Genomic DNA, 25,116 nt, shown 5'->3' with positions numbered 1-25,116 from the left:
TCGGAACATGTTTCAGTATCGCATTAATGACAGCTGTGCATAATATTTAAAAATGACATCTTAAACTTTCACATATTCAAGTGACCACTTTGGATTAGCTGGTAGTTAATTAGCTGGGTGTTCATTGGTGCGTGCGGAGTGAAGGATTATGGAAATGCAGCTACACATGGAACAAACAAGGACGTGATGGCTGACGTCACAGATGGAGCAAGGTCATCAAAGCTGATTTAAAATGTGTGTTTTAAATATTAAAATGTACTGTATCATAATATCCAGCTACACCATTTAACTTGTATTTACATCAGTTATATTAGAAAGTGTGGGTCTGTCAGGTGACTTACAGCTGTGGCAGGTGGCTCCGCTGTATCCGCTGTCAGAGCAGTTACAATGGAAGACGGTCCAGGACTGACTGCAGCGGCCGCCATGTTCACAGGGACTGGGAGAACACCTGAGAGAGAGGGGAAGAAAAGTTTCTCAAGACGTTCTGTTCATGATGGATGTGCTGGGTGATGGTGGTGGGGGGTGTGGGGCTTTATTGGCCGAGATAGAAATCCATTTGCTTGTTTTGGCAGGTCGAACATTTGGAAAGAGTTCTCCATGTTTTTACTGCGAAAAACCTCTCAAAGAACACAAAAGCTGACGATGCCAAAAACGCCTTTCATCTGTCTTTGTCCTTTTTTTTTTTTTTTTTTTGAAACAGCAGCCGAAGCATCCTTTTAGCTGAGTCACTTATCTTCCTATGAGCAGACAGGCTCTGTGTGTTTATGGACTCTTTGACAGCACAAACAATCTGTCAGAATCTCACCTTCTGACCCGTCGCAGTTACTTCACCCAGCCGATGATACTGGATCCTGATGACGGGGAGGGAAAGGCTTTCAAACTCTCAGTATCCTCTCAAAAATGGAGTACACTTGAAATCATTTTTCCCAAATGAGTCTGTTACATAAAGCTTTTTTCATTAAATGGATAAAAAGCATTTGAAATTATGTGTACTCAAGCATGTTATTCGCTTCATGGCCAAATGTGTAGGAGGGTCAGGAAAAATGTGGAAAATATTTCTGTTTTAATATTTAGAGGAGGTCATGTTTTCCATTTCAGCAACATGTTGTGGGAGGCTGATGAAGTGAGAAAAAACACTGGAACAAGTTTGTTCAAACATGGACTGGAAAAAGAAACAGTTACATTTCTTTTCTTCCTGTGGTTTGTTGTTGAAAGAAATCTTTCCTTCAGAACATCAAACATATCAAGGCTGGTTTTGAAAATGAGAACACAACAGGAGTTTCATCTGGTCCTCTCAATAAGAGAGAGACTGTATTTATTGTGTAGCTGATTGTAAACAAAGAGTCTGTGCAGGACGGTCAACTTTTTAACCCATCTATAGATTCGGAGTGGTGGACTGGCATTTTTACACAGCTGTCTGTTTGTGTTACTCCTCAGTGTATCATTGTGTCCTTAGTGGTGTTTGTCTATGCTGTGTTGTAGTTGTGTCTTGTGTTTCTCTTTTTACTTTGAAAGTCTGGTCTTCCTTGTGTATTCCCTCGTTTCCCACCTTCTGTGATTGCCTGCCCCGCCCTGATTGTGTTCACCTGTGTCTTGTTGCCTTTGTCCTTTTCATTCCTGGGCTTCCCTTTGTCTGTGTTGGATCGTTTTTGTTACCTTGTGACTTTGAGACTTTGTTTTTGTTTGCTGCAAAACCTTTTTGAGACAGAGTGATCATCATTTTTTGATCTGATTGTTCCTGTTTTTTCCTTGAGATTGTTGTAGATGTAGCCGAGGGTATTTTTTTAGCTGGTATTCAGTCAGTGGGAAGATAAACAAGACGTGACCTCATTCTCCTCAACCAGCAAACAAACCCAAACAAGACAATCAGAAAAGATCCTGAATGTTCCTATATGTTTCACTGCAGACCTCCCTCTGTCTCTCTCTGTGTGTGTGTGTGTGTGAGTGTGTGAATGTGTTTGCTTGTAACCACCAGGAGATTCTCAATACATATTTTATATATATATCCACATATATGTTTATGTCATTATATTAAAGAAATGTATGTATTGAATACTAAATGTGACTGTGTGTGTTTGGGTGTGTGCGTGTGTGTGTGTGTGTGTTTGGGATACTGCAGAGAAAGTAGATGACTGCACAGAATCTGCACCCTGCTGTTGCTGTAGACAGAAGCTGTGATTCAGCAGCCTGTCAGCCTGCTTCAGTTTGTTTTTTAATCCATGTTTCTCTCAGTGCTGCTCTGATCTGAAGGGAGCTAGTTAGCATTCACATTAATGTCCCAATATGTAACTAACCTAAGGGTAATCTGTGATAATCTGAGGCAGAGGGCATGATTCATGTCACGTACAAGCCTGGCCTTTCTTCTCCTCTGAGCTCTATGCCACACAGCAAAGTCATTTAAGCTGTGGATGGAGGACCAACATGTGTCATCACCTGATCAATCCACAGACCTGAACTCATCTGAAATCAATCAAGAGGAGAATGGAGGGTCACCAGCCATCAAATACCGCAGGTCACCCAATGGAAGTGTGAAAGGCTGAGTGTGGAGCTTTATGATTCAAACTTCCCCCAAATATTGTATTTTATTTTTGAAACAAAAGCATTTGAAATATAAACATAATTTATACTACTTGTAATTCAGTTGTTCTTTATACTTTGCTACTTTAAATAAAAAAGAGAAAAACTGAATCTGTTAAACGTATTTTCTTATGTTTGCTCTAACAGAAGGCTTTGAGCTGACGTTGGGGCCTTTGCGGGTTTGCACTCCATTTGTTGCTTTAATGGAGTGTTTGCTTTGGCTAATAACACTCACTGCTGTTGGCGACAACACACACACACACACACAGCAGCAGCAGCATGTATAGCGTAATAACCTGCTCTGAAGTATGACCGCCATGTTGAAGCGGTGTCACTGAGTCCATTTTCCACCTGGCTTTACAGTATAATATGTGTCCCAGGAGCCCAAAATTCAATCAGCAGGATTACAGCCACAGAACATATGGCAGACATGTTTTTTCTTCTGTCTTTACAGATTTTTTTTCTCTAGGTTTGTTCCAGTGAGCAGTCGGATCTGTGGAGGAAAAATAACGCAGAAACACGGAGACATTTAATTAAAACTGCTCGCGCTGATGCTCCTAATCTGACATATGTGGTTTGTTCAATATTTGTGTGAATGTTAGTGTCTAAATTCAGTTTACTGTATACACAGTGTGTGTGTGTGTGTGTGTGTGTGTGCGTGTGTGTGTGTGTGCGCGTGTGTGTGTGTGTGTGTGTGTGTGTGTGTGTGTGTGTGTGTGTGTGTGTGTGTGTGTGTGTGTGTGTGTGTGTGTGTGTGTGTGTGTGTCCTTGTGCCCTGGAGACGTGTTTATAATCACTGTAATTGTCTCATTAATTGCACTGTGCAAACAGCAGGCTCTGCTCTCCTTCATGTGTGTCTGAGGTTCAGATATAAATTCTCCTGAATGATATTCAGCACATCAGTTCTACTTCACTGCACCATCTTCCATCTATGAAGCAAACAAAACAAGTATTCATCATGAGGTCTGAAATGTCTCTGAGCTGTGATAATCGATATGTATTTATATGGATCACATCATTTTAATTTAACCATTTAAAGAATGATTTATGCTGGTATTATTTTGTGGTTTTGTTTTCAGCTCATGATGTTCTTTAATCCACCTGCAGAGGTGATGGGGTTAAAAGTATGATCAATATTGGACACACAGTCACTCCATGTGATGTTCTGGGTGAGCTGTGACTGTCCACTTCCTGTTTTATTTTGAAATTCATTAGCTTCCTCTCCCTTTGTTTAGTTTCCCGCCATTTTTGGGACTCACCTGTGTGTAATCAGCCAATTAGCCACCTGTGTATATGGACCCCGCTTGTTCACTGCTCTGTACCAGCTTGTTTTCAGTCCAGCTATTGTGTTGTTGTGTTTTCTTGTCTGTGAGTGGTTGTTTGTGAACTTTGAGCTTCAATGTTTGCATTGAAACATGCAATGCATGCCTTTTGGGATTGTTTATTGTTTTTTTGTGGGTTAGCTCTTTGTCTGCTCTTTCTCTGTTGTGGTTGTTGTTGGTTTAGGATTGTGTACTTTTTTTGTTGAGTCATTATCCTTGAAACACTCCATGTGTGAGTAACAGTTGGCTCACTTAAGTTAGCCATATCGTCTTTGTTTTAATTTCTATTATTTATTAACTGATGATATATACATCCACTATAATATAATATAGTGTTTCAGCTTAACAGCATCAACAGCCTGTCATGTTTGTTCTCTGTAATGTATGATATTTATTTCATGTTCCTCTCTCTCTCCTTCATCCTCTCTGTCCTGTCTCCCTCTTCTTCTCCTCCTCTACTTGGCCGACTGTCAGCAGGAAGGTTCTCCCTCTGAGTCGGGTCCTGTTCAAGGTTTCTTCCTGTTCAAAGGCAGTTTTTCCTGACACTGTTGCTCCTAAGGGGGTTCAGGCTCTGGGTCTCTGTGAAGCACCTTGAGACAGTTCTGATTGTAAAAAAGCACCATATCAACTCAAAAAATGATAATATGAGGGACTGTTAGCCTGGACCTACAGCTGTGTGAAAAATGTAAAAAAACTGTAAAACTTTATATTAATCATGATGGTAAATAAAACCAGGATGGCTGAGAGGACTTCAGTTTCAATGGGCTCATGAGTTCAAGCCTCAGGGGGATTTTGAGTTTTTGTAATCTGGAACTGACCTGTCGATGATCCCACACATGTCGATCTGCAGGTCGCTGTAGTTTCCCAGCTGCTTTTGCTGCACCATGATCAGGTCCATGTTTTGGTTGTCCAGAGTCAGGACACGCATGCAGCCCTGAAAGGCATTGAAGGGGTTTCTGCATCCTTGACTGTTGTCTTCAGCAGGACAGCCTGAACAGGACACAATGAGTCCAAATACACTGTTAAAAACTTGAAGTGACAAACAGGCACATCTTTAGAGAAAACAGAGTTTGAGGTAGTCGGTGGTAAAACAATGTAATTCATCTATTTTTAGATGCTTTTCACAGCTGACTGCTTAACAACTGTGACGCTTGGCAGGGTTTAATTGCAGAGTAGAGATACAGCCGACCGGTTCTACTCTTACCCCCAAAAAAGAGGTGACTTTCTATGGCGACAGGAAACGACGCGCTGCCTCCTTCCTCTTTATCCACCATGATGCTCAGACGACCTCTCCTGAAGTTCAGCTCCACCGAATGCCACTGACCATCATTCAGAGCAGCACCTGCCAACCACACACCCATTAAAACCTCCTCTCACTTTGACGGCCTGTGTTCAGGCCGTTTTGCACACTGCTGTGATGAAAGGATTTTTCTTGTGTTCACAGTCGAATCATTCAGTTCTACAGCAGAGGCTGGATTTATTTTATAATATATTAAAATGGTACAAAGTGACTGCTGAAGCAGGCAAGTTCCTTCCGACATCCTCCGTGTGATTGACCTGTATCAGGTACAGACACGCTTATGGATCAGTATGTTGTTAGGAGTTGAGGGAATAGATCAATATCTCATTATCTCCTCTGTTTTTCTTACTGGCAGCGCTTTGCTCATGAAGTTATCTCTCAGCCCTCCACTGCTCAGTGCTCACAAAGGATGTTGGACTAAAGGGTTAAATGTTGCACTGCACTACCTGGATGGATGGATGGATACAAACTGACCTGCAATGAGCTCCAGCAGCACCCTGCCCCCTTTGTGGATCTGTAGCCGGACTCTGGCCTCACTCAGGTACAGCCAGACCATGCCCCCTTCCTCTGGAATGCTGAAGGTGAGCAGAAGCCCCGCCTTGTTCCACGTCCTGAACTGGAAGCCAATGGAAGAGAACGCTGGTGTCGTCCCCGGCAACTGAAGGAAGCTGCGTGGGCCGATGAACGTCATGGCAACCGAAACTGTCTCAGCACAAGAAAAGGTCACATTGCCCTGAGAGTGAAGCAGAGAGAAGGAAAAAAATGATTACTGGAAAGATAAAACAACATGAAACATGAATATTAATCAGTTGCAGAGGGCGTGTCGATGTGACCTCATGTCACAGTGATCTCATCAGCAAGTCTCCTTAAAGAGGACATCGGTATTACCATAATGATAACAGCACAGGATAAGATTAGGAAAGCAGACTGAAAACACCAAAGTCACCGAGCTTAGAGGTAAAACTGATAAAGACTGAGCCGTACTGAGGGGAGTACGCAGCCAGTACTGCAATATCCTGACATCTCTGCTACCCTCCATTGTTTTGAGTGGTGGTAATGACAATGGGCCCCTTTCTAAGACTGCAGCAGTAATACATTACAGTCCTAAGTCCGCTGGGAATTCCTGCTATCTTTACAAGCAGCAGAAACTCAGATGACATCTCAAAGCCCTTTGTGGTACACTTAAAGTGGTGTCCAATAATTGATGCTGTTCTGCTGCACAACACAAAGTAAAAAGTTTCCTTAGAAACCCCCAGAGGCTTTGAAACAGACATGCCAATCCTCCTCTGCCCACGCCTGACTTTTCTTTGTGCTCCCACCCCCACCCCTCACAGAGCTGTAAGAAGCACCATTTAATCTCTGTGTTAAATTGGACCATAACTTTGTGGCAGCACCTTAAGAGCCACAAAAATGGCCTCTAATAGATCTTCAGCTGTGCATCTCAGAGCCTCTTCACAAAGAATTCATGTTTGCTTCTGCTGGCTGGATCTTTTACTGTAATGAGAGAGCCTTTTTTATTACTGTCTTCAAGAAGTGCTTCACAGACTTGATCTGATAAGCCCCTCATTGTCTGTAAAACAAAAACCTAAAGGTCCTAATGAACATGATGAGAAGGGACCATACACTTCTTTTTCTTCATAAACCAGACCAGAGCCCAGATCAGCCATCTCTGTCCCAACGGAATGGAAAATAAAACACACAGAATTTATAGATAAACTGTGTAATACTGCTCTGATGAACAACTCTAATATTTAATAAAGACGCCTCAAACAGCATGAAGCGAAATGTTTTATCTGCATTTTGAATTAAATTTGATTTTGGCTCCAGTGACTGATGCTTAAACACACACAGCTGCTCTCTGTACATGATGTGTAAAATAACAGAGGAAACTTGAACCATACCACAGTAACCACTGCAATAGAGAGCTTATAGATATATTAAAGTGTCTTCAGTAAGCCAATGAGTGCACTGAGAGCACAAATGGTCTGATCACAGTGAGAGTGCCTCATATTCACTGGTCATTCTTGTTCCCTTCTCTACATGAAATGGGTCTGGAATCCCAGCTCTGTGTAGTATAAACACTACCACATCAATCATAACAGTCTATTTAGAATGGCACAGGCTTTGTGTGAAATCCAAAATATTTGCACAATTACTAAGAACAGCTTAGATTTTCACATTTTTATTGTAAAACCAACAACAGTCATTGACTGGCGTGCCTACTCCACTGCACATCGTTGTAGATGTTGTTTGTTGACACTAGTCTGGATGTCATTCTGCCTGTGTCACCTGAATCTTTGTACAAGACAGTGAAAGAACTAGGCTAGCCAACGAGCGATGAGAATTGCAGAAGTTTGCAAATCAATAGTTACTTAAAGCACTATTTACTGTGTACTAATGTGTGTGTGTGTTCAGCCAAAATGAACTCACCATGACAGTGACTTGGTGCTCATGTTTAGCTAATTCGACCAGGTTGTGGCCGTTGTACAGCAGGTTCTCCAGGCAGCCATGGAAGCTCATCTTGGAGTCCACTGGTTTCGAACTAAGACCCTGAACTGCTCCCACAATCAGCTGTATGGAGACAATGATACACAGTCACACAAAATATTAGAAATGCAAATATCTGCTGTGAATCTGTGGTGCTTTTATGGACCTGTTGGACTTCCCAGTGGCTGAACTCTGCAGGGATTTGAACCCTCTCTGTGTGTTTGTCTACAGTGAGGTTTAGGTGAGCGCCGCGCCGCTCCAGTGCCAGATAGTGCCAGTGCTGATCATCTAACAGGCTGCCGAGCGAGGCAAGACGCCGAGGTTCGGAGGATGAAGTCGTACCTGGAAAATAGGAAAAGGGAGGAAACAAAAGAGTCACTAGGAGGACAAAGAAGAGCTGATATTTGACCCAGCGTCCAACAGAAGCTTCTTTCCAGCTATGAATATTAAAATCATTTTCCCAGCATCCCACAGGGAGGACTATGCTGAGGTCAGGCTCACTTGTCTCACTGGGGGACAGCTGAATACATCTGCATGCAAGCGTTTGAAAACCGAAGCCAAATATGTGATAATGCCTGATCAGAAAATCTGCAGAGGAAACACAGGGAGGCATCATTAATGATAGATGAGCACTAGGTCCAAATTAGTGGATATATTTCTGCATCCCCCAAAGAACTGTGGGAGAAACTTTGTGTTTCTGCTGAGAGGAGGAAGCGTTGAAAGAGCTGAATACAGACAGTCATTAAAAATGTATTAGAAATTCTTTGGGGAGAGACAATTCAAACTTCACAGAACCAAACACAGCTTGAAAGATGATGGACAAATGTCTCAGATATTTGCGTTACTTTACTGAGAAAAACAACTTCTCCCTAAAGGAGACCTCAGGATCCAGAGTACGACTGTCAACACGCTTATTCTGACGGCTTATGGACAAGCAAAGAGGCAGAGCGATCAATACAGGAGGAAGGATAGCACAACTTATAAGAAGTCTTTAATGGCATAGATTTAATGGAACAATTATTACGTTGTAAGAGGGAAGAGTGAGAGTGTTTCACTGGATGGATGCTTTGATTACAGCTTGATGAGAAGAATAAGCAGGAATCAATATGAAGCAATCACATGCAAACAAATACAATTAAAATATATATATACACACACACTGCTCTTCCTATTTTGTCTTTGTTTAATGGTCCCTCCCTTTTTATCACTGAGCTCATCACTTAAATACAAATATGGGGAAGAAGAAGAAGAATCTTGAAATACACAAGTCAACGAGTCCTTGAGCTAGCTTGTAGTTTGAAGTGTGATGGGGGGGGGGTCAGGAAAGATCAATAGGTTATTACATCTGGCTGGGAGCATGAAGGAAAAATTTAAGAAGATATGAAAAATATTCAAACGATGGGTGTGAAGGTGGCACACAGGGATGGTCATAGGGTCTAAAAAGCCACAACAGCATTAGCAAACTTAGCAATATTTCCTGTATCAGAGATATAAAACTGCTAATGGCCACAGTATGTTTATTAATGCAGAGGAGGGTCCGCCTGGATGTGTTTGCCTCTCCTCAGACTAACACTGTATCATTTCCTGTCCACAATTTCATTACAGCCGTTCCATAAATCTGATTTACGCAGGCCGACACAAACATGCTTTATCAGGAGCTGCTGCCACAGCAATCAGCTCCAAATGTAATTTTCAAACTTTGGGAAAGTCAACATTTTGTTGCATTCGGATAAGGGAGGTGGGAGGACTTGGAAGCTAATCACTGTAAGATAAGGAAATGGCCTCCCTGCATGTTGTAGTGTCTGCAGCTGACAGTCCTTTACAGGCTCCATAAATCAAAGAAAAACAGAGAACATAAGCAAAACTGCTGCAAATGTAGAGTTCCTTAAAGATGTTTAGCCACATCTCCGAGCTGCTTGAATCAACTTCATGAAAAGTTTTCTAACTAACTCTCAGTGTTTGTTTTCCAGGACGGTGCTGCTGTTACTCAGTGTTGCCTCATAGCGTTTGCTCCAGGGGAGGTCAGACCTGGACGTGTTAGTGTTAGCACAGCAGAGCAAATCTGTGCACGAGTTGAGGTTCAGTACACAGCAGATGAACAAAATTACACACATCTGTAACCTAAAAAGTCAGCGTGAGGCAAAAAAAGAAAGAAAAGTAGGGAGTGAAGGGGGATACGGAGGCAGAACTAATGAGACAGAAAGATGGAGGGCATCCAACCGAGAGAGAACAGCAGACCAAAATACACGTAAAAAGATGAGACAGAACGATGATGAGTATGAAGCCTTCTGTGAAAAATAAGTGGGAAAGCTGAGGAGACAGAAGAAGAAGAGAGAAAAGAACTTTCATTTCCTCTGCGGTCTCTTTTTTACGATGACACAGCCTGTTTCTTAATCATGACACAGCCTTTTTCTTAATCATGACACAGCCTTTTTCTTAAACACAGACTTTCTTTGAGGTGACTCTAATGAAGATGATGCTGATTGTTTAAGCTGAGTGGAAACAAATAGGTGGGCAGGATTTACTCTTTAATCTTTCAGGCTTGATTTAAAGGGTTAAAATAAACAATTATTATTAACCAACCATGTAAAATCAGATGAGCAGTCAAATCAAACCAATTTAAAATAACACGCATACATCATGATCATAGATCAGTAGTATCTACTGTACTCCTTTCAGAATAAAGGCTTTTGTGAAAAGTAAGTTTGCTTTTGTACCAGGTTAATTCAGTTCAATTCTATATTATCGATAAAGTGCTTTTTACAATCAGAATTGTCTCAAGGCGCTTCACAGAGACCCGGAACCTGAAGCCCCTTAAAAGCAGCAGTGTCAGGAAAAACTCCGTTTGAACAGGAAGACACAAGAGTGTTACGAGAGTGGACAAGCTCCGTGCTTCTGCCAGGATGCACCAAATAAAACATTTTTCTAGTATTTCTCACATTTTCAAAGAAATAATTGTTCTGCAGTTTGCTGAACTACTTCTAACCACTCAGGAATTGTTGGGGAATGTTTTCCCTCATCCATCTCCTGGTAACAGCCTTTTTTACTGCCTGCACACACTCAGAGTTATCTAGCTCCAAACTACTTATTCACTTCGGTCTGATGCAGTTTCCATATTCAGTGTGTTTTTGTTACCAATCTGTTTACACGTCAGCAGACACACAGGTATGAAATTAGATGATGAGCACAGTGGATTATTTAGCAGCTAAAGAGGCATTTAAAGAGCCGGTGGAGACCAAAAACAGCAAAGAAAGGAGAGCAAATATTCGACTTTTATATTCATTAGATAACAGAGAGAACGATCCAGAGAGGAGTCATGTAGAGAGGGGAACAGAGAGGGGGAGGAGGGTGAGGAACTCCTGCAGCCCAGATGGAGCTCCTGATGAGAGGTGTGCCATATGGTGATGATTCAGCCTGACAACCTCTGCTTTAACCCCACTTACACACACACACACACACACACCTGCCATGCATCCGGCCTCAGAGAGTCCGGTCCTAACACATGCTACCGTGAACGGCTGCCATCCATCACAGCTGTAACTACACAGAGACACAGCAGCAGGGGGAGCCAAGATTTAAACCACTCAGGTGGCAGCCATCACAACCACTAAAAAACAGGAGTGTTTTATATCGTCCTCAACCTTTACAGATGTTCTGTGTCAAAATGTACAAAGTAATTACTGGAAGAGGAGCTTATTAAATAGTTTCAGCTCAGTGTTCCTGGAAAACAGCCGCTGGACAAATGGAAGCAGTATGTTTCATGTCAGGAGAAAATGTAGCTTCATTTTTACTCTTATAAGAGACGTCAATGTGACTTACTAATCCCAGTTTGAATGTCTTACAGCCAACAGCATGCTACAGATAAAGCTGCTGCTTAATTTGAATGTTGTGTGTTGGTGTACCTTCTCTGAGCAGCAGGAGCAGCAGCTTCCCTCTCTCTAACTCCAAACTGAGGCAGAGTCCGTCCCGTCCCTCTGCGTGCAGCAGCGCCCCAGAATTTCTCTGCGTTTTAAACTTCAAATTGACAACATCTCTGGACGTCCGCCTCTGCCCTGGCCTGTACACCAGACCGCTGCTGCTGCCACCATCGAAACTCACCACATCGGAGGCTGAGAGCAAAAAAAACAAAAACATGTCAGTATGTTAGAGTGCGCGATAAGACGGCGAGCCATAATCATGAATAGTAAATGTATAGTTTTTAAATAATACATTTATATTACATTTTTTAGTATACTTGCCTGTTTGTGCAGTATGGCTGGCTTTGCATTGTGTGATATGCAACACCATACCCTGAAGATGTGATTTTATTTTCAGAAAGCAGAAGATGGTAAAGCCGAACTAAATGTATATCCAGTGGGAGCATGAATAATAATGTGAAAAATGAAGGTGCGATAGTTAAACATATGCTTTTGCATCTAAAAGTGTGAAGAGAAGTGTGTTTATTTTCACTTTGCGGATGCTAGCGCTGACACTGCTAACACAATATGTGTATGGTTTAACGGAGGAATGTGTTAAATGATACAAAGGTAAGAGTTTAAAAATAAAAACATGGGAAAGGAAGATGACAGCTGGTGGGCGAGTGGTGCATTAATATATAGACAAAGTTATGTAACAAAAGGTGCAAAGCTAGGAGAGTGAAACAAGAACCAGTAAAGTAAATCACAAAGTTTTACAGCCGCAAACGTCAGAGTAAGGGGGCAGGTTGGGACTGGGTGGACGGGGTACATGCAATGCAGCAGACCTCAGAAGTCTGAAGTTCAAGCCCCCCTCACACTGGGAGCTGTTTGGTTTTCACTTAGTTTTTTTTTTGTTTTTTTTGCAATTGGATTTGGCATATTAAAACACACAGAATCATAACATTAAACACATTTTAGTAGGAAAACCGTCTCATTGTGCGGTCGCCTTTTTTCGACTACCCTCCCTCATAAACACGTTAAAACGCAGCCGGACCACATCGCACACATGTTCCATTTTCAGTGACTGAAATATTGACCGTGTGTTGCATTTTCCTGGAGAAAATGGGCCAAAGGAAATTAAGTTTATGTTTATTTCTGACAGACCCTCAGTACTTGAATTGATTGGCACTTTTGTTTAGATCAGGAGAGGGTATACGTGCTGTAGTGAGCCACTTTGACACAAGTCAGGGACTAATCACCCCCTGACTGAGTCGAAGTAGCTGTGTCCAAGTAGCACAACATAATTTAGATCGATTTGACTCACTTATGGAGCCACCCTCAAGTGGCCATTCGGGGAACTGCGGGAGCTGTTTTTTGTTTACCTTGGTTTCCTGCACCTTGAGAACTACAAAGAAATTCCAGGTCTAGGTTTTCAGAGACCAAACACCCCATAGGAGTATCTTAAGTTTGGTTTTTCAGCAGACAGTTGCACACATTAGGTGGCTCTGTGTATGCAACACCATGCTGGAGCCTTAATTAATCTTTTTCCCATTTTCTCTTTCACTTAAGCTGATAGTCTAATTGGAACCTGACAGTTTGATTACATCATAAATCTAATAACTTTAATCAAAGGGGCCCTGCTGGTCTTTTAGATCATTTATATTATATTACCGTCTCTCTCCTGTACACTATATTTTATTACTTGTCTGAGTCATTTTCAATATTTTGGTTCTGGGTTTGGAAGTCTTTTCAATCTTTTAGAGAGCAGGACCCTTTAGAAAGCTCCATTCTTCTAAATGTAAGGTGGTGCTGCAGGTTAAGTGTGCAGCATCAGTTGCCATGGTGATGTAAGAGCTCCAGCTTTGGACCATAAAAAAACCCCATTAAGGTGCAATCACAGTGGTGCAGACGATGAGACTTACTGTAAGGACATCCGTAGCTCTCCAGCCGGAGTCCGATCCGCCCGCTGAGATTCCAGTCCAGAGGAATGAGGCGGAGGAAGCGAGCGATGACCGGCCGCTGCAGCTTGTTCTGAACCACACTGTCTGCATTACTGTTACCTGGAAAAGACTGAAGACACACAACAGAAGAGAACATGGACATTATTTTACATAAAAAAGCAATCAGACACAACTAAATGAACTCATTTATCCATTAATGAGGCATGTGATGTTTGTGCCATTAAACACCTGACAACTAATATTTAGCAGGTATAATATGTGCAATGTTGTCCATTAAATGTGCAGTGCACACTAATGGAAGCGACTGTGAATGAAGCCAAGGTGTCAATAACTGCAGTTTCCCTGCAGCCTCTAGGGGCTCCAAAACTGAGTCCATCCCCTTAGACCTCCATGTTAGAATGTCTGACTTTCTATGGGTTAATTTTATATAACTGTCTTGTTTTAATTATATTGAGCCTCAGGTCTTTTGCTTACAAAGCTGCCCATCCACCTCAGCTTCACCTCTTTGCCTGTATCTGGAATAACCATAGACCATATGTGGGGATAACCAGGGGTTTAGGTGGAAAATCAGAACCCTGTTATCATTAATGCTTATGTAAAGTTAACTATTCAAAGTCAAACACATTCATCCATTCATGGTTTGGATTTTTGAGGAAAGGAGATGGAGCAGTGGACCAACAGAGGAAGTCCCTGTTCTGGATTAACAACAAACCATCTGCTTACAAAGTCCAGAGTGTGAACATGAAGTGTGAACGCCTGATGGATCACTCGCTTTATCTCTGCCATCTGTCATAATTATATGCCTTTCTTGAAGATGACATGCAGGTTAACTAGCTCTCCCAGCACACTGAAAAAAAACTTAGCACATAATTAACTTATTGATTCCTCTGTAATGAGGAGAAGGGACAGTTAATCTCATGTAATGAACAAAGACTGTGCTGTGTAAATAATAATAATAATAATAATATGTGCTGTGTGGATTCTAATTATGTCTGCATAAAAAAGAGCTTCTGCTGAAACATACAAATTAAATTCAGTGCTGGGTACACAAATTAGTCAGCTGTGTATTATGTGTGTACATATGTAAGTGTACAGTATGGATTATATCGATGGGTTAGGAGGTGAGGCTTTTTAGACCAACGCAGCTTTTTCACTCCGCTGATGAGACTTCAGCTCAGCTCATGACTCTGAGGACAAATCAGCGTCTCATAAGGAACGAGGCAGAGTTTCTGCTGAGAAAGTTGTGTGTTTAATGTTGTTATGAACGCACATCTTTACCTGACAGCTGTTTTATTTCAGTGTTTTAAAGCGTACTTAATTTATAAAGACATTACATGGTAGCAAAGGAACGACGAAGCCTACTAGAAAAATATGTTGCCATTGATCCATCAACGTTCTCTCTAAGCCTGGTTGACTCATGGAAACACTTTGAAATATGATCTGCAGAGTTTATGCAGAGCGTCACATCAACATGTTTTAAAGCTCCGAGGAGCTGCTCGCTCTCAGAGAACATCCTCGGTGCTGAGATTAGCTGGATTTCCTTCACATGAGGAAATTGCCTCCACCCGGCTTGCAATGAAAAGCTCCTCATCTTTCCACCCTGCATTAATGTTCAGCTCTCTGTGGATTAGTATGACATATTCCACATGTTAAGCACCAGGTTCAATGTCGTCTAGATGCTCCATGACTGTTGAGACCTAGTGCAATGTAGGTAGTACACAAAAAACACAAAAAACTGCCTTTATGTCAATTTTATAACCTCGTTCCCTTTGTTCCCACTACTATTATGTACATATCATAATGACAAAGCATTAAAGTTTTAAGGTTTTTTTAAGTTTGACAGAGCACCGTCTCAGCCTCTGTGTGTCCATCAGCAGCAGTTTAAGTGGTTTGGCAACAGGTCCGCACAGTCAGCAGAGCTCTCTCATTGGTTCATGCATTATTAATGAAGAGTCAAAGGCTTCTGATGACTCTGATTATCTCAGCAGGACGGGCTCCTCTCTGCAGAACTAAACAACACACCCACTGTAAATATGACAGGAGCATTAGCTGTAATAAGCCTGAATGGAGCTCATCTTTAATACAGTTAGTATTAATACATGAGCCTATCTGTTTCTTTTATTGATTTATAATATTTAACACATAAAGAAGACGCTTCAGTGTGGACTCACCCCTATACTGTCCTCCTGTCTGTACTGTTTCCAGTTGTGTCCTGTGTCACTAAACATCAGCAGGTAGGACGACAGCCAATCAGAGCTGCCGTAGCGTCCCTGTGTGGCAACAGCTGTGATCTTGGTGCGCTCGCCCAAGTCGACCTCCAGCCACTGGTATCTGTCTGAGATGAGAGGAGACCAACCACCAGCTCCTGCAGACACAGAAGGAAAAATATGAATTATTCTTTAATGGTAATAAAAAATGCAAAAGTGTTGTGTTTTTTCTTTTACTGTGGGAATACAGAGGATGACAGACGTTGACTGCTGTTGTAATTTTTAGTGCATGTTAGGGGAAAAAAACTGCTGCCATTTTTGAACAATCTTCCCACTTACACACATGCAGCCCCTGCAGCTTCTCATGTGTGTTTTGTCGTGTATCTTTCAACAGAGAGTCTGTTCTTCTTTAGTGCTGTTGTATGAGATGACAGATCTTCCGCCTACTCATTCACTTCCTTAGCACATGAAAGCAGCTTATTACCAGAGTGCTAAGCTGCAATTTAAACTTTTCATTGTACAGAAATGTATTGCATGATGATGTGGAGCCTTCTTCTCATGACACAGAAAATATATTAATGAACAAAAACTGTTTAATAGCAGGACAGGACCGAAGACAATTTCCCCCCGGGGATCAATAAAGTATTTCTGATTCTGATTCTGATTCTGATTCTGAAGACCTACAGCTATGCTAGCAGCTCAAGAAAGAAACAAAAACGCTGCATCAGTTTATTAACCCTCTGAGCAGGTTCCTATACTTGCGTCATGTTTAACCTCACAGCTGATTCCTGATGTGTTGCCTCTGTGTATCATTTCACACACATCAATAAAAGGGCTGCAGTGCCTGTGATTCATTGATTAGCTGCACAGAAAGCCGGACCATTTGCATCCTTTCCCGAATATAGTGCTGCTAAGAAGCCTTAGTGTGATCTGATCGATTAGATTTACAGTTTGCCTGCAAGGTTTGATCCCTTTCTCTATAAAATGTCATCGCTAAGAGGATATGGTGCAGAGCAACGATTCGTTTTACAGCACCTGTGCAGGTCTTACATCTGGATCTGATATTAAAGAGGATTGTTGTAGCATGCTGATTGGTTCTATTGTAGGTCAATAGATGAGGAAATCAAAATGCGTTAAGGTTAAGATTTTACTGTTTTAATAAATTCTGCTGGGAGCAACGTGTCTCATCCGAAAACAGCAGCCATGAGGGCAGCACTGTGACCTATTGATAAGCCATCAAGCTTGTTGCCATTAAATGAATGTGTTTGCAGATACAGAGACATGTGGTACAAGATTACTGAATCTGTGTGTGTGTGTGTGTGTGTGTGCATCAGAGCTCAAACACCACATAAAATATTCTGAGGGAGGCTGCTGATCAGACTTCCACTCTGCATGCACACACACACACACACACACACACACTGTAAACACAGTATTTGTGTTAACCATACGTAATGTCAACATCCTGATGGCATGTACTTATCTGATTGAGTAAACATTTTTATGTCACCACAGCATGAGTAATACCAGCACACACACAGTTAGAAAGAGAATACTTAAGTCCCATTAATACAAATACAGAGGTGCTGCACACACAAACATTTGAAGTCAACAAGCTCTTTAAAAGCATTCAAAGAACAAACACACAGTGTGTATATCGCTCCTCCTCATGTTACTAAGCCGCTGTGTGTTCTCTGTTTCAGCGGCAGGATGCCAAAAAAGCTCCAAACAGGACTCGTTCAAAGTCTCGAGAGGACACTACTGAGCTGTTTAATTTTGGTGTAGCAGCAGAAATCAGAGCTGGAGGCCAGGCCTGGACAAATAAAGCCTTTCTGACATGGCAGTCCGTCACACACATTGTCATGTGGGTCCAGTATGCAGACAACTCCAGTGTATGAATACAGAAGCTCAAGCTCAGCTTCATGTTTACTGTGACACTCATTGTGCCGATCAGCACCAAACTGCCGGTTCATTTCTGTTTTACCTTGTTAACTTTTCGGTGTCTTGGCTAATGCTCAGAGGAGCACTTGTTCCAGCAGAGTAACATCTGGGCACAAACATCCATCTTTAGGCTGATGGAGGCCTGATGGAAGCCAAAATCAAACCAAAAGGCTTGGAGTCCTCTGCACTCAGCTGTGAGTATATGTGCCTCTAGTGTGTCCCTAAGTCGTAAACTCTTGGGCTGCATCCTAGAGCTCTTGTTGATGTTCACTATTTTAAGGGCATTGTTGGGATTATTCTGAATAAACATGTTGCACTTGTCAGGGTTTCACCTGAGCCAGGGCTTTTGTGTAGTATTTTTATTGTGCTGGCATTATTTCCTGTTTTATTTTGAAATCACTGACCTCCCTCTCATTTCAGGTGTCATGTCTTCCCCTTCCTCGTGTGGTCCCTCCTTTTCTGGTGATTACCTGCTCCTCCCTAATGTGTCTCACCTGTGCCTCATTGCCTCTCCCCTCTGTGTATCATGTGCGTCTTCCCCTCACTCTGTGCCAGTTTGTCTTGTGAATTGTTCCAAGCCTTACCAGCCCTCTGGACCTCTTGTAACCCTTAGAAACCTCCGTATGACCTTTTAAGTGTGTTTTTGAGCCTATCCCTAGTATTTCTGGATAGCCTTCAGTGTATAGCTTTGGATTGTTTTTTGACCTGAAACTACTCCGCCTGGTATTTAAAATAAATACACCAGCGTAGACATGCAGTTCCTCACAGTTACAGTAAAACCTGCCCAACCCACCTCACTTGTTTCCACTGATGGCCCGAATTTTGATGAACTGTGATTTATAGGTAAGACACAGTTGAGCCTCTAGACTGAGCTTAAAAGACAGTCCCCAGAAAACTTAATAACTTCACACACAGGTTAGTTTCTACACCAAACCAGACTTAATGAAGCAGCTTCCATGACCTCACAGTGCTCCTGCATCAGAGGTCGTTCCCACAAGTAGGACAGGATTTACATTCATCAGTCTACTGGAGCCACCCTGGCATTACTCAGCTTTTCAGCACACTGAGCAGCATCATTCCTCAATAACCAGTGCTTCACACACTCTCAGCTCTAACACATCCCCACAAGACAAATCCTGCATGACTGCGGTGCTGCTGGTTCAAGCACATGACATTTACTTAGATTTTCTGTCTTTCCTGTTTTGCAAAAAGTTCAATAAAGACTAAATGCCAAAAAAACAAAGGCATATTGAAAACCTACAGGGAAAGGTTTACATCTCAGATCCACTTCACAGACTCAGTTCATCATCTGAGGGTTGGCTGAGTGTCTACTAAAGTTTTGTTTGTATGGTGGTGAAAATGGATATTTTTAGTATTTCCTTTGTTAACGGTGAAAAAGGACTCTGAGCAGTGTGTACGATGACAGGCAGAGCAGAAAAGTGAAAATAAATCAGTGTCGGTCTGGTGGATATTGGAAGCTGATCTTCAAAGGCCAAAGCTAATAAGGACTTGACTAACAGACGTGTCCAGTGACAGCAGAACAGAAAAGAACGACACTCTGACCTTTACTCCTGACGATCAGACTGTAGAGGAAAAGAGAAAGAGATCAGAGAAGGACTCGCAGACTAAGAGGCGTTACAGAGATTTACTGTGTCCACCCTGTCAGAGAGAATGGAAACAGAGGGGAAGTGATGGCTGATGGTCTGAACAGTTTCTGTCACGGCTGTCGCTTTAAATCAAAGACATTTCCATGATTTCTGTCTCTCAGTGTCTTTTAAGGAAGCGATACTGAACACCCACTGAAACACGTACGTTTAATGACAGTGAGGAGAATGACATCACAGCTCTGCCAGCCAATAAGAAATTCAGTAAATTAAAAATCTGTTTGGTTTGTATCTGTTTGTTATTCCCCACCTGTCCAGCAGATGTCCTCAGAGTTTGCTCACACGCCTGTCCTTCATGCTCTCATTACCCACACCTGTCTCTTGTCACCCATCATGCCTCAGTACATGTATAAGGCTCCCCTCTCAGCTCTGTCAGTGTTTCTCAGTCTGTTTCTGCTCTCCACAGAAAATGCTGCTCTGTTATCACCTGCTTTTCTGCTTCTTTTCTGTCAGACCTTTTTGCCTTTTTTGTGTTGCCAAGAAAAATCTCTTGTACTTCAACCTGCTCTGCTAGACTGTGTGAAATTTACATATTTCTCTAGTGGTGTCCATACTCCTCTCAGAGTGAGATCTTGCAAAAATTCATCTCTGCCTCAGCCTTGAAAATAGTTGGTTTGTGCACACACAGGTCTGTTTCATAGAGGTTGTGTGTCACTATAAACCTTTTTTCCGAATGTAATCTACAGCACACTTCTTCGGTCCCTTTCATGTGCTTCATTTTGCAGCATCTGTCCTCACACTGTATTAAAAGGTGCCTGTGCAATCAGAGGTAATTTAACACAATCTTGACTGTTTTATAAGGTGCACTGAAAAAAGAGACCAAAGCCTTGGTGGTAATTGTTTGGATTTCATCAACTGGAATTGAGCTTTAAAAGTGAGTCATATTTACTGTAGTGATCCACTTCCTCTCCCCCGACTCTGACACCTGAAACTTCAATTTGTCCCTCTCTTTTGTTACCGTGTGTGTGTGTGTGTGTGTGTGTGTGTGTGTGTGTGTGTGTGTGTGTGTGTGTGTGTAACAGGTGAAGGGGAAAGCCGGTCAGGCTGCAGAGCTCTCCTTCTGCTTTACTGTTGAAGTGAGACCAAGCCTCTGCAATAAGGAACAGATGGATGGATAAGTAAAGAAAAGACTGCTGAATCATTAATAATGCACTGATATTCCAGCTGACAGGTACAGGAGCATACAAAGAGAGAGACATGGCGAGTCAGGCCGTTGCAGAGAGAGCAAAGTGCAGTGCTGCAGTCAGTCGGGCTGCTGAAAGGGAAAGACTGAAGTGAGAGCTCATCATTTGCATGAGAATGGTGAGGCTGGATGGTAATTTCAGCAGCCTGATAACATGTCAGACGGACAGAGAGCCTAATGGGCTGGATGCAGCAGCAGGATGGGAGACATCGGATGTCTGCTGCAGGCAAAATACAACACGCTTCTCTCTCAAGCTTTCAGTATTTCAACTCTGAACACACAGACTTAAATCAATACTTGATTACTTGGCAGTCCGTGCTCGCAGCAACAACAGGTTCCAATTAATTCTAAATTCCACTTTTGTATTAGAATCATTTAGAAAGTGAGTACTGCTGCTCTTTAAATCCTTTCAAAGTCTGTTCCAGCATAATTGCAGCAGCAGCATCACTAATAATTGTTGACGCTGCCCAAGAAAAAGACGTTTAAACACAAAGTCTGTTATTAACACTTGGCATGAAAACATAGGCGACTAAATTGCTTTTTACAGATTAAATAGATGATTACAACAGACCAAACGGGCCAGACAGGAAAAAAGGAGACAGAAGAAAATCATTTAAAACAAAGAAGACAGACAGACTGAGAAGGAGAGAACCAAACAGCAGCAGGGTAAAAAGAAGCTGTGGGAGAAATGAAGGATAAAGAGTAAGAACAGGAAATCAAAATGAAGGATATCCACAGTCAGGTAGAGGGACACCAAAGCAGTGAGTGATTCATCACATGGCTGCTGGAAAGAAAGACATTCATCTCCTCTCAGCCGCTTCCAGAGCTTCAGATGTAAAACTGATGTGAATGCAAAATATTGAATGTGCTTTGGATGCTGTATATCAGACATAAACGCACCGCTCGCTGCTCAGCTGAGCTCTGTGTGATAAAACAATGTGGCAAATAATAAGAACTTCCACAAAGAGAGGAGTTTGTGGCTGCTTCAGCTTTTATCTGCTCAGCACACTATTAGTCTCAGCACACTTCCACAAACTGCAGGCACACGAAGAGGAGGTGTTGGAGGAAGATGCCGGTGCCAGGCGAAGAAAACCGGAACGTGTGATGATGGTGGTTGACATTGGGGCACAGTCGGCACAGAGGTGAAGCTGCTGTGGACGTTCTGCCCGCACATTCATCTCCTTCTGCATCAAAAGCAGTCCAAAAATACCCCCTAATCCTATTGTAGTTAGTGACAATCAATAAACCTCTTTATAGTGCACTCAGTATATTAGGAAACAAACAATGGTCACTGCATAAAAACCGACATCATGCAGCTGCCAGCAATGTGAAAATGGTACAATGAATGTAACCAAGAAAACAAGGAGAGTAAAATGTATTTTTCACTTTCCAGACGAGGTCACTGTACTGTCAGGTCAGCAGGGAGTGAGTGGGTGCTTTCAGACGTCGCCAATGTCTCCCTTGCGTCAAATCAAATCAAACCACCCTCATCTGGCAAAAACATTCAAGCTAAAACAGCAGGATTCTGTTCTGAGATGAAGTCTCGGATACTTAAGCCCACATTTAATAATACCTGCATGTTGTAGGTGGTGTTCCGGAGCTCTGATAATCTCTGCTCATTTAGTGAGTAAATGAAGTCAACGTGAAGTAGCTCCTCTGAGAACAGGCGGAGTATTAGCAGCAGGACTTATAAATGAGATGGAGGCATTCATTTATTCATCGATTCTCACAGCAAACAGCTGGGATCCAGCAGGCTTTACACTGTTAATGCAGCTGGGCAGGGAACATGACACTACTGATCCGCCATCCTCCTGATCCACCAGGAACTGCAGCGAGGTTTCTAAAAGTCTGCTGTCATCCTGACGTGATTCCTACTGATTAATCTGATCAGCTTGTCTCTTTGTTTTATGTGTATTGATACCAGTTTTGACTAAAAGTCATGATACCGTGTCATTTGTACTGATTTCACTTTTATTGTTTATTTATTATTGCTATAAGAATTTACTGTAATGGTGTCTGTTTCAGGTGATATTTACGTCTTCTTCTTAAGTTGTTTTGTGTCCCTTTCAGGAGAAAGCCCCTTTTTATGTTTCCCCACTAAATAATCCATCCACGTTTCACAGGGAGGAAAAAACCAATGAGCTGAAAGACATTAAAAGCAGATAAATAAATAAAATGAGTTTTGCTATGACAGTGTGGAACTGGGCCAGCAGCATAAAACTGAATCATCATCATTTACACCCTTTCAGGAAATCTAGAATACATAAAAATGTGTGTGACAAACTTTGAACATGGGCACCACAGAGGCTCAGATCTAATCATAGAGCAGCGTTTAGCAGCTGGCGGCTAAATGTCTTCATGCTCTGCTTCTCGTTCGTTTTTTCCAGGTGGTGAAAATCATTCATATCCAGATTAAACCCTGTTCATGACTCTGAGCTTTGATGTGGAGACAAAGCAGCAAAGAAATAAAAGCTCCACAACAAACTGCAGTCTTCATTTTGTCACTTTTATCTCTCGTTTGAGCCTTCAAAACATAGAGAACCTACAGAGTATAAAGGCAAAGCGACTGTTGTCGCTTCTTCTCACTTTATTTCGTCTCTTCTCAATTATTCCTGCTCCCGTGTCACCTGTGAGTCGTCTGTCTGAGTGAATCCAGGAGAAACTTTGTGCTGATTTGTGCTTAATGAAGTGTTTCATACCTTCAAACCTCCGCTGCAGCAGAGCAGCTCCTCACAAGCACCACATCCTTCATCCACATTAGCTGGATGAGTAAATGTCAATATTCTCAGCTTCTGACTGTGTCACACAATCGGGGAACTCCTCCATCTTTCTAATATTATCTGCTCACTCTCACACTCATGTATGAATTCTGTCTCACCGTCTCTCCGGTTGAGTTTGGCGAAACCTGGTGCATGGCTGCTGGACAGCTGGGAGGAGCTTCTGAAGGATGATGGTGGAAGGTTGGACACCAGCGGGCTGTCACACACCTCTGTCAACAAATAACAAAGCAGAGAGAAAACACAGTTAGAACATCACATACAGTGGTTTGGAAATCACTTAGCTTTGCTTGTGGCTTTGCCCTGAGATTGTGTTCTTCTGCCAAACATGTAAGCTGTGGTGCTGCCGTGTAGACAAAAAGACACCATTTTGGAACCAGAGTCTGCATGGTAGACGTTAAGATGTGAAGCCACATCATGGCTGTTCCTCCCAAACACCCACCTGCTTCTGTGTCAACCACACCACTCCCTCAGCTTTTTGCACAGCTTGGCTGCTCCATTGGCTGCCAAGCTGTCTCCTCTTTTTGTTTTAGCCAAAGTAAATTATGAGCGTATCAATAAAAAACAGATGTGTGATTGATAACTCTACCTATCAAGTCACCAACCATCTTGAGAAAGAACTAATTTCAGAGAGGTTTTTGTTAGGTCTGTGTTTGTTCCACTAACATGGAGGAGGCAGGGTTAATACTGCAGCCAGAGCTGTCATGTCATCTCTCCTTTATATACAGTCTATGCTGCCAACCACTCAATAATTTTATATATATATACAGGCTCATATGAGCGTTTCAGGGGCTGCATCCATGGTGTATCCTTCCAAACTCTGGCTGACTGTCACAGGCTCCATGCATGCCTATGGTGGGTGTCTGCAAATAGACCTGGACTGTCAGGTTTTTTAACTCGGCACAATACGAGTGCCCAGACTTAACCTGTAAATATAACGATTGGCTTCATTGGCATCATAGGCATGAAATGAACACAGGCTGTAATAGTTAAAGTTTAGATGTTAAACACATCAGTGTTCATTGAAAAGTGACCATTGGGAATTCACCAAGACATTTTACAAGCTGGATATTCAAATGAGTGCAAACCAACAATCATCAACGAGTGAGTGAAAAGAAGTCTCCAGTCGCTGTGTCAACAAATCAAAAACTGTATAACCACATCCTCTGCTGAGAGAAAAACACAGCTGACTGCTTCCGAGAGCAACAGGACAAACCTAATGCGAGTCATGCAACATCAGACGCAGCTTGAGATGGCTAATTCTCCGACTCTTAGCTCGAATGCTTGTTAAAAGCAGCAGGAAGCGCGCTGCCTTCTATCTCCAAATGATCACCTGTGCATGATCAAAGGAACGGCGTCAGCCTGACCATGGTGTGTTTTAAGAGTTCATCCAGTAAGAGGTGTTTAAATCCATCTGGTAACACTCAGAGAAGCAAACACCTCATCGTTCCCATTGACTCCTACTGAATATTACAACCAATCATTCAGGTGTAATGTTCCCCAGGTGGGAAGAGGTCTTTCAGCTGTAATGGCACCATATTAGATGAATGAACAGTGTAATAATGTCCAGTTGGAGGAGTGAGTGGATAAATGAATGTTGTAATCATGTCATGTTGTGGAGATGAATGGCGTCCCGACTGACTCATTACAGGCTGGGTACTGATGGAGATGAATCAGTGCTGTCAGAGGAAACCCTCGCACCTTTGGTTTATGGGTAATCGACTGCAATAAAAACACCATATATTATACATTATGCATGTGCTATAATTATCTTTTTAATTTTGTCTTTAGTGTGCATGTG

General features: G+C 42.2%; 1 protein-coding gene across 1 annotated transcript in view; it reads right to left on the bottom strand.

Annotated features, from left to right (window-relative positions):
* The window catches only part of LOC114449619 (contactin-associated protein-like 4), a 46,407-nt gene extending 22,484 nt beyond the window's left edge, over nucleotides 1-23,923 (bottom strand). Inside the window, exons 1-11 of the mRNA XM_028427428.1 lie at nucleotides 23,905-23,923; nucleotides 23,417-23,527; nucleotides 15,715-15,908; nucleotides 13,505-13,652; nucleotides 11,589-11,795; nucleotides 7,853-8,028; nucleotides 7,630-7,770; nucleotides 5,674-5,932; nucleotides 5,104-5,241; nucleotides 4,718-4,889; nucleotides 342-448 (exon numbers count right to left, since the gene is read on the bottom strand). Of these exons, the coding sequence (XP_028283229.1) occupies nucleotides 342-448; nucleotides 4,718-4,889; nucleotides 5,104-5,241; nucleotides 5,674-5,932; nucleotides 7,630-7,770; nucleotides 7,853-8,028; nucleotides 11,589-11,795; nucleotides 13,505-13,652; nucleotides 15,715-15,908; nucleotides 23,417-23,527; nucleotides 23,905-23,923 (1,672 nt within the window). The remainder of the gene's footprint in view (nucleotides 1-341; nucleotides 449-4,717; nucleotides 4,890-5,103; nucleotides 5,242-5,673; nucleotides 5,933-7,629; nucleotides 7,771-7,852; nucleotides 8,029-11,588; nucleotides 11,796-13,504; nucleotides 13,653-15,714; nucleotides 15,909-23,416; nucleotides 23,528-23,904) is intronic.
* Nucleotides 23,924-25,116: the final 1,193 nt, after the last annotated feature.

The sequence above is a fragment of the Parambassis ranga genome, chromosome 17 (genome assembly GCF_900634625.1).
Source record: "Parambassis ranga chromosome 17, fParRan2.1, whole genome shotgun sequence".
Taxonomy (NCBI): Eukaryota; Metazoa; Chordata; class Actinopteri; family Ambassidae; genus Parambassis; species Parambassis ranga.
The sequence above is the reverse complement of the archived record's forward strand: the minus strand, read 5'-3'. Positions and strand labels throughout refer to the sequence as shown.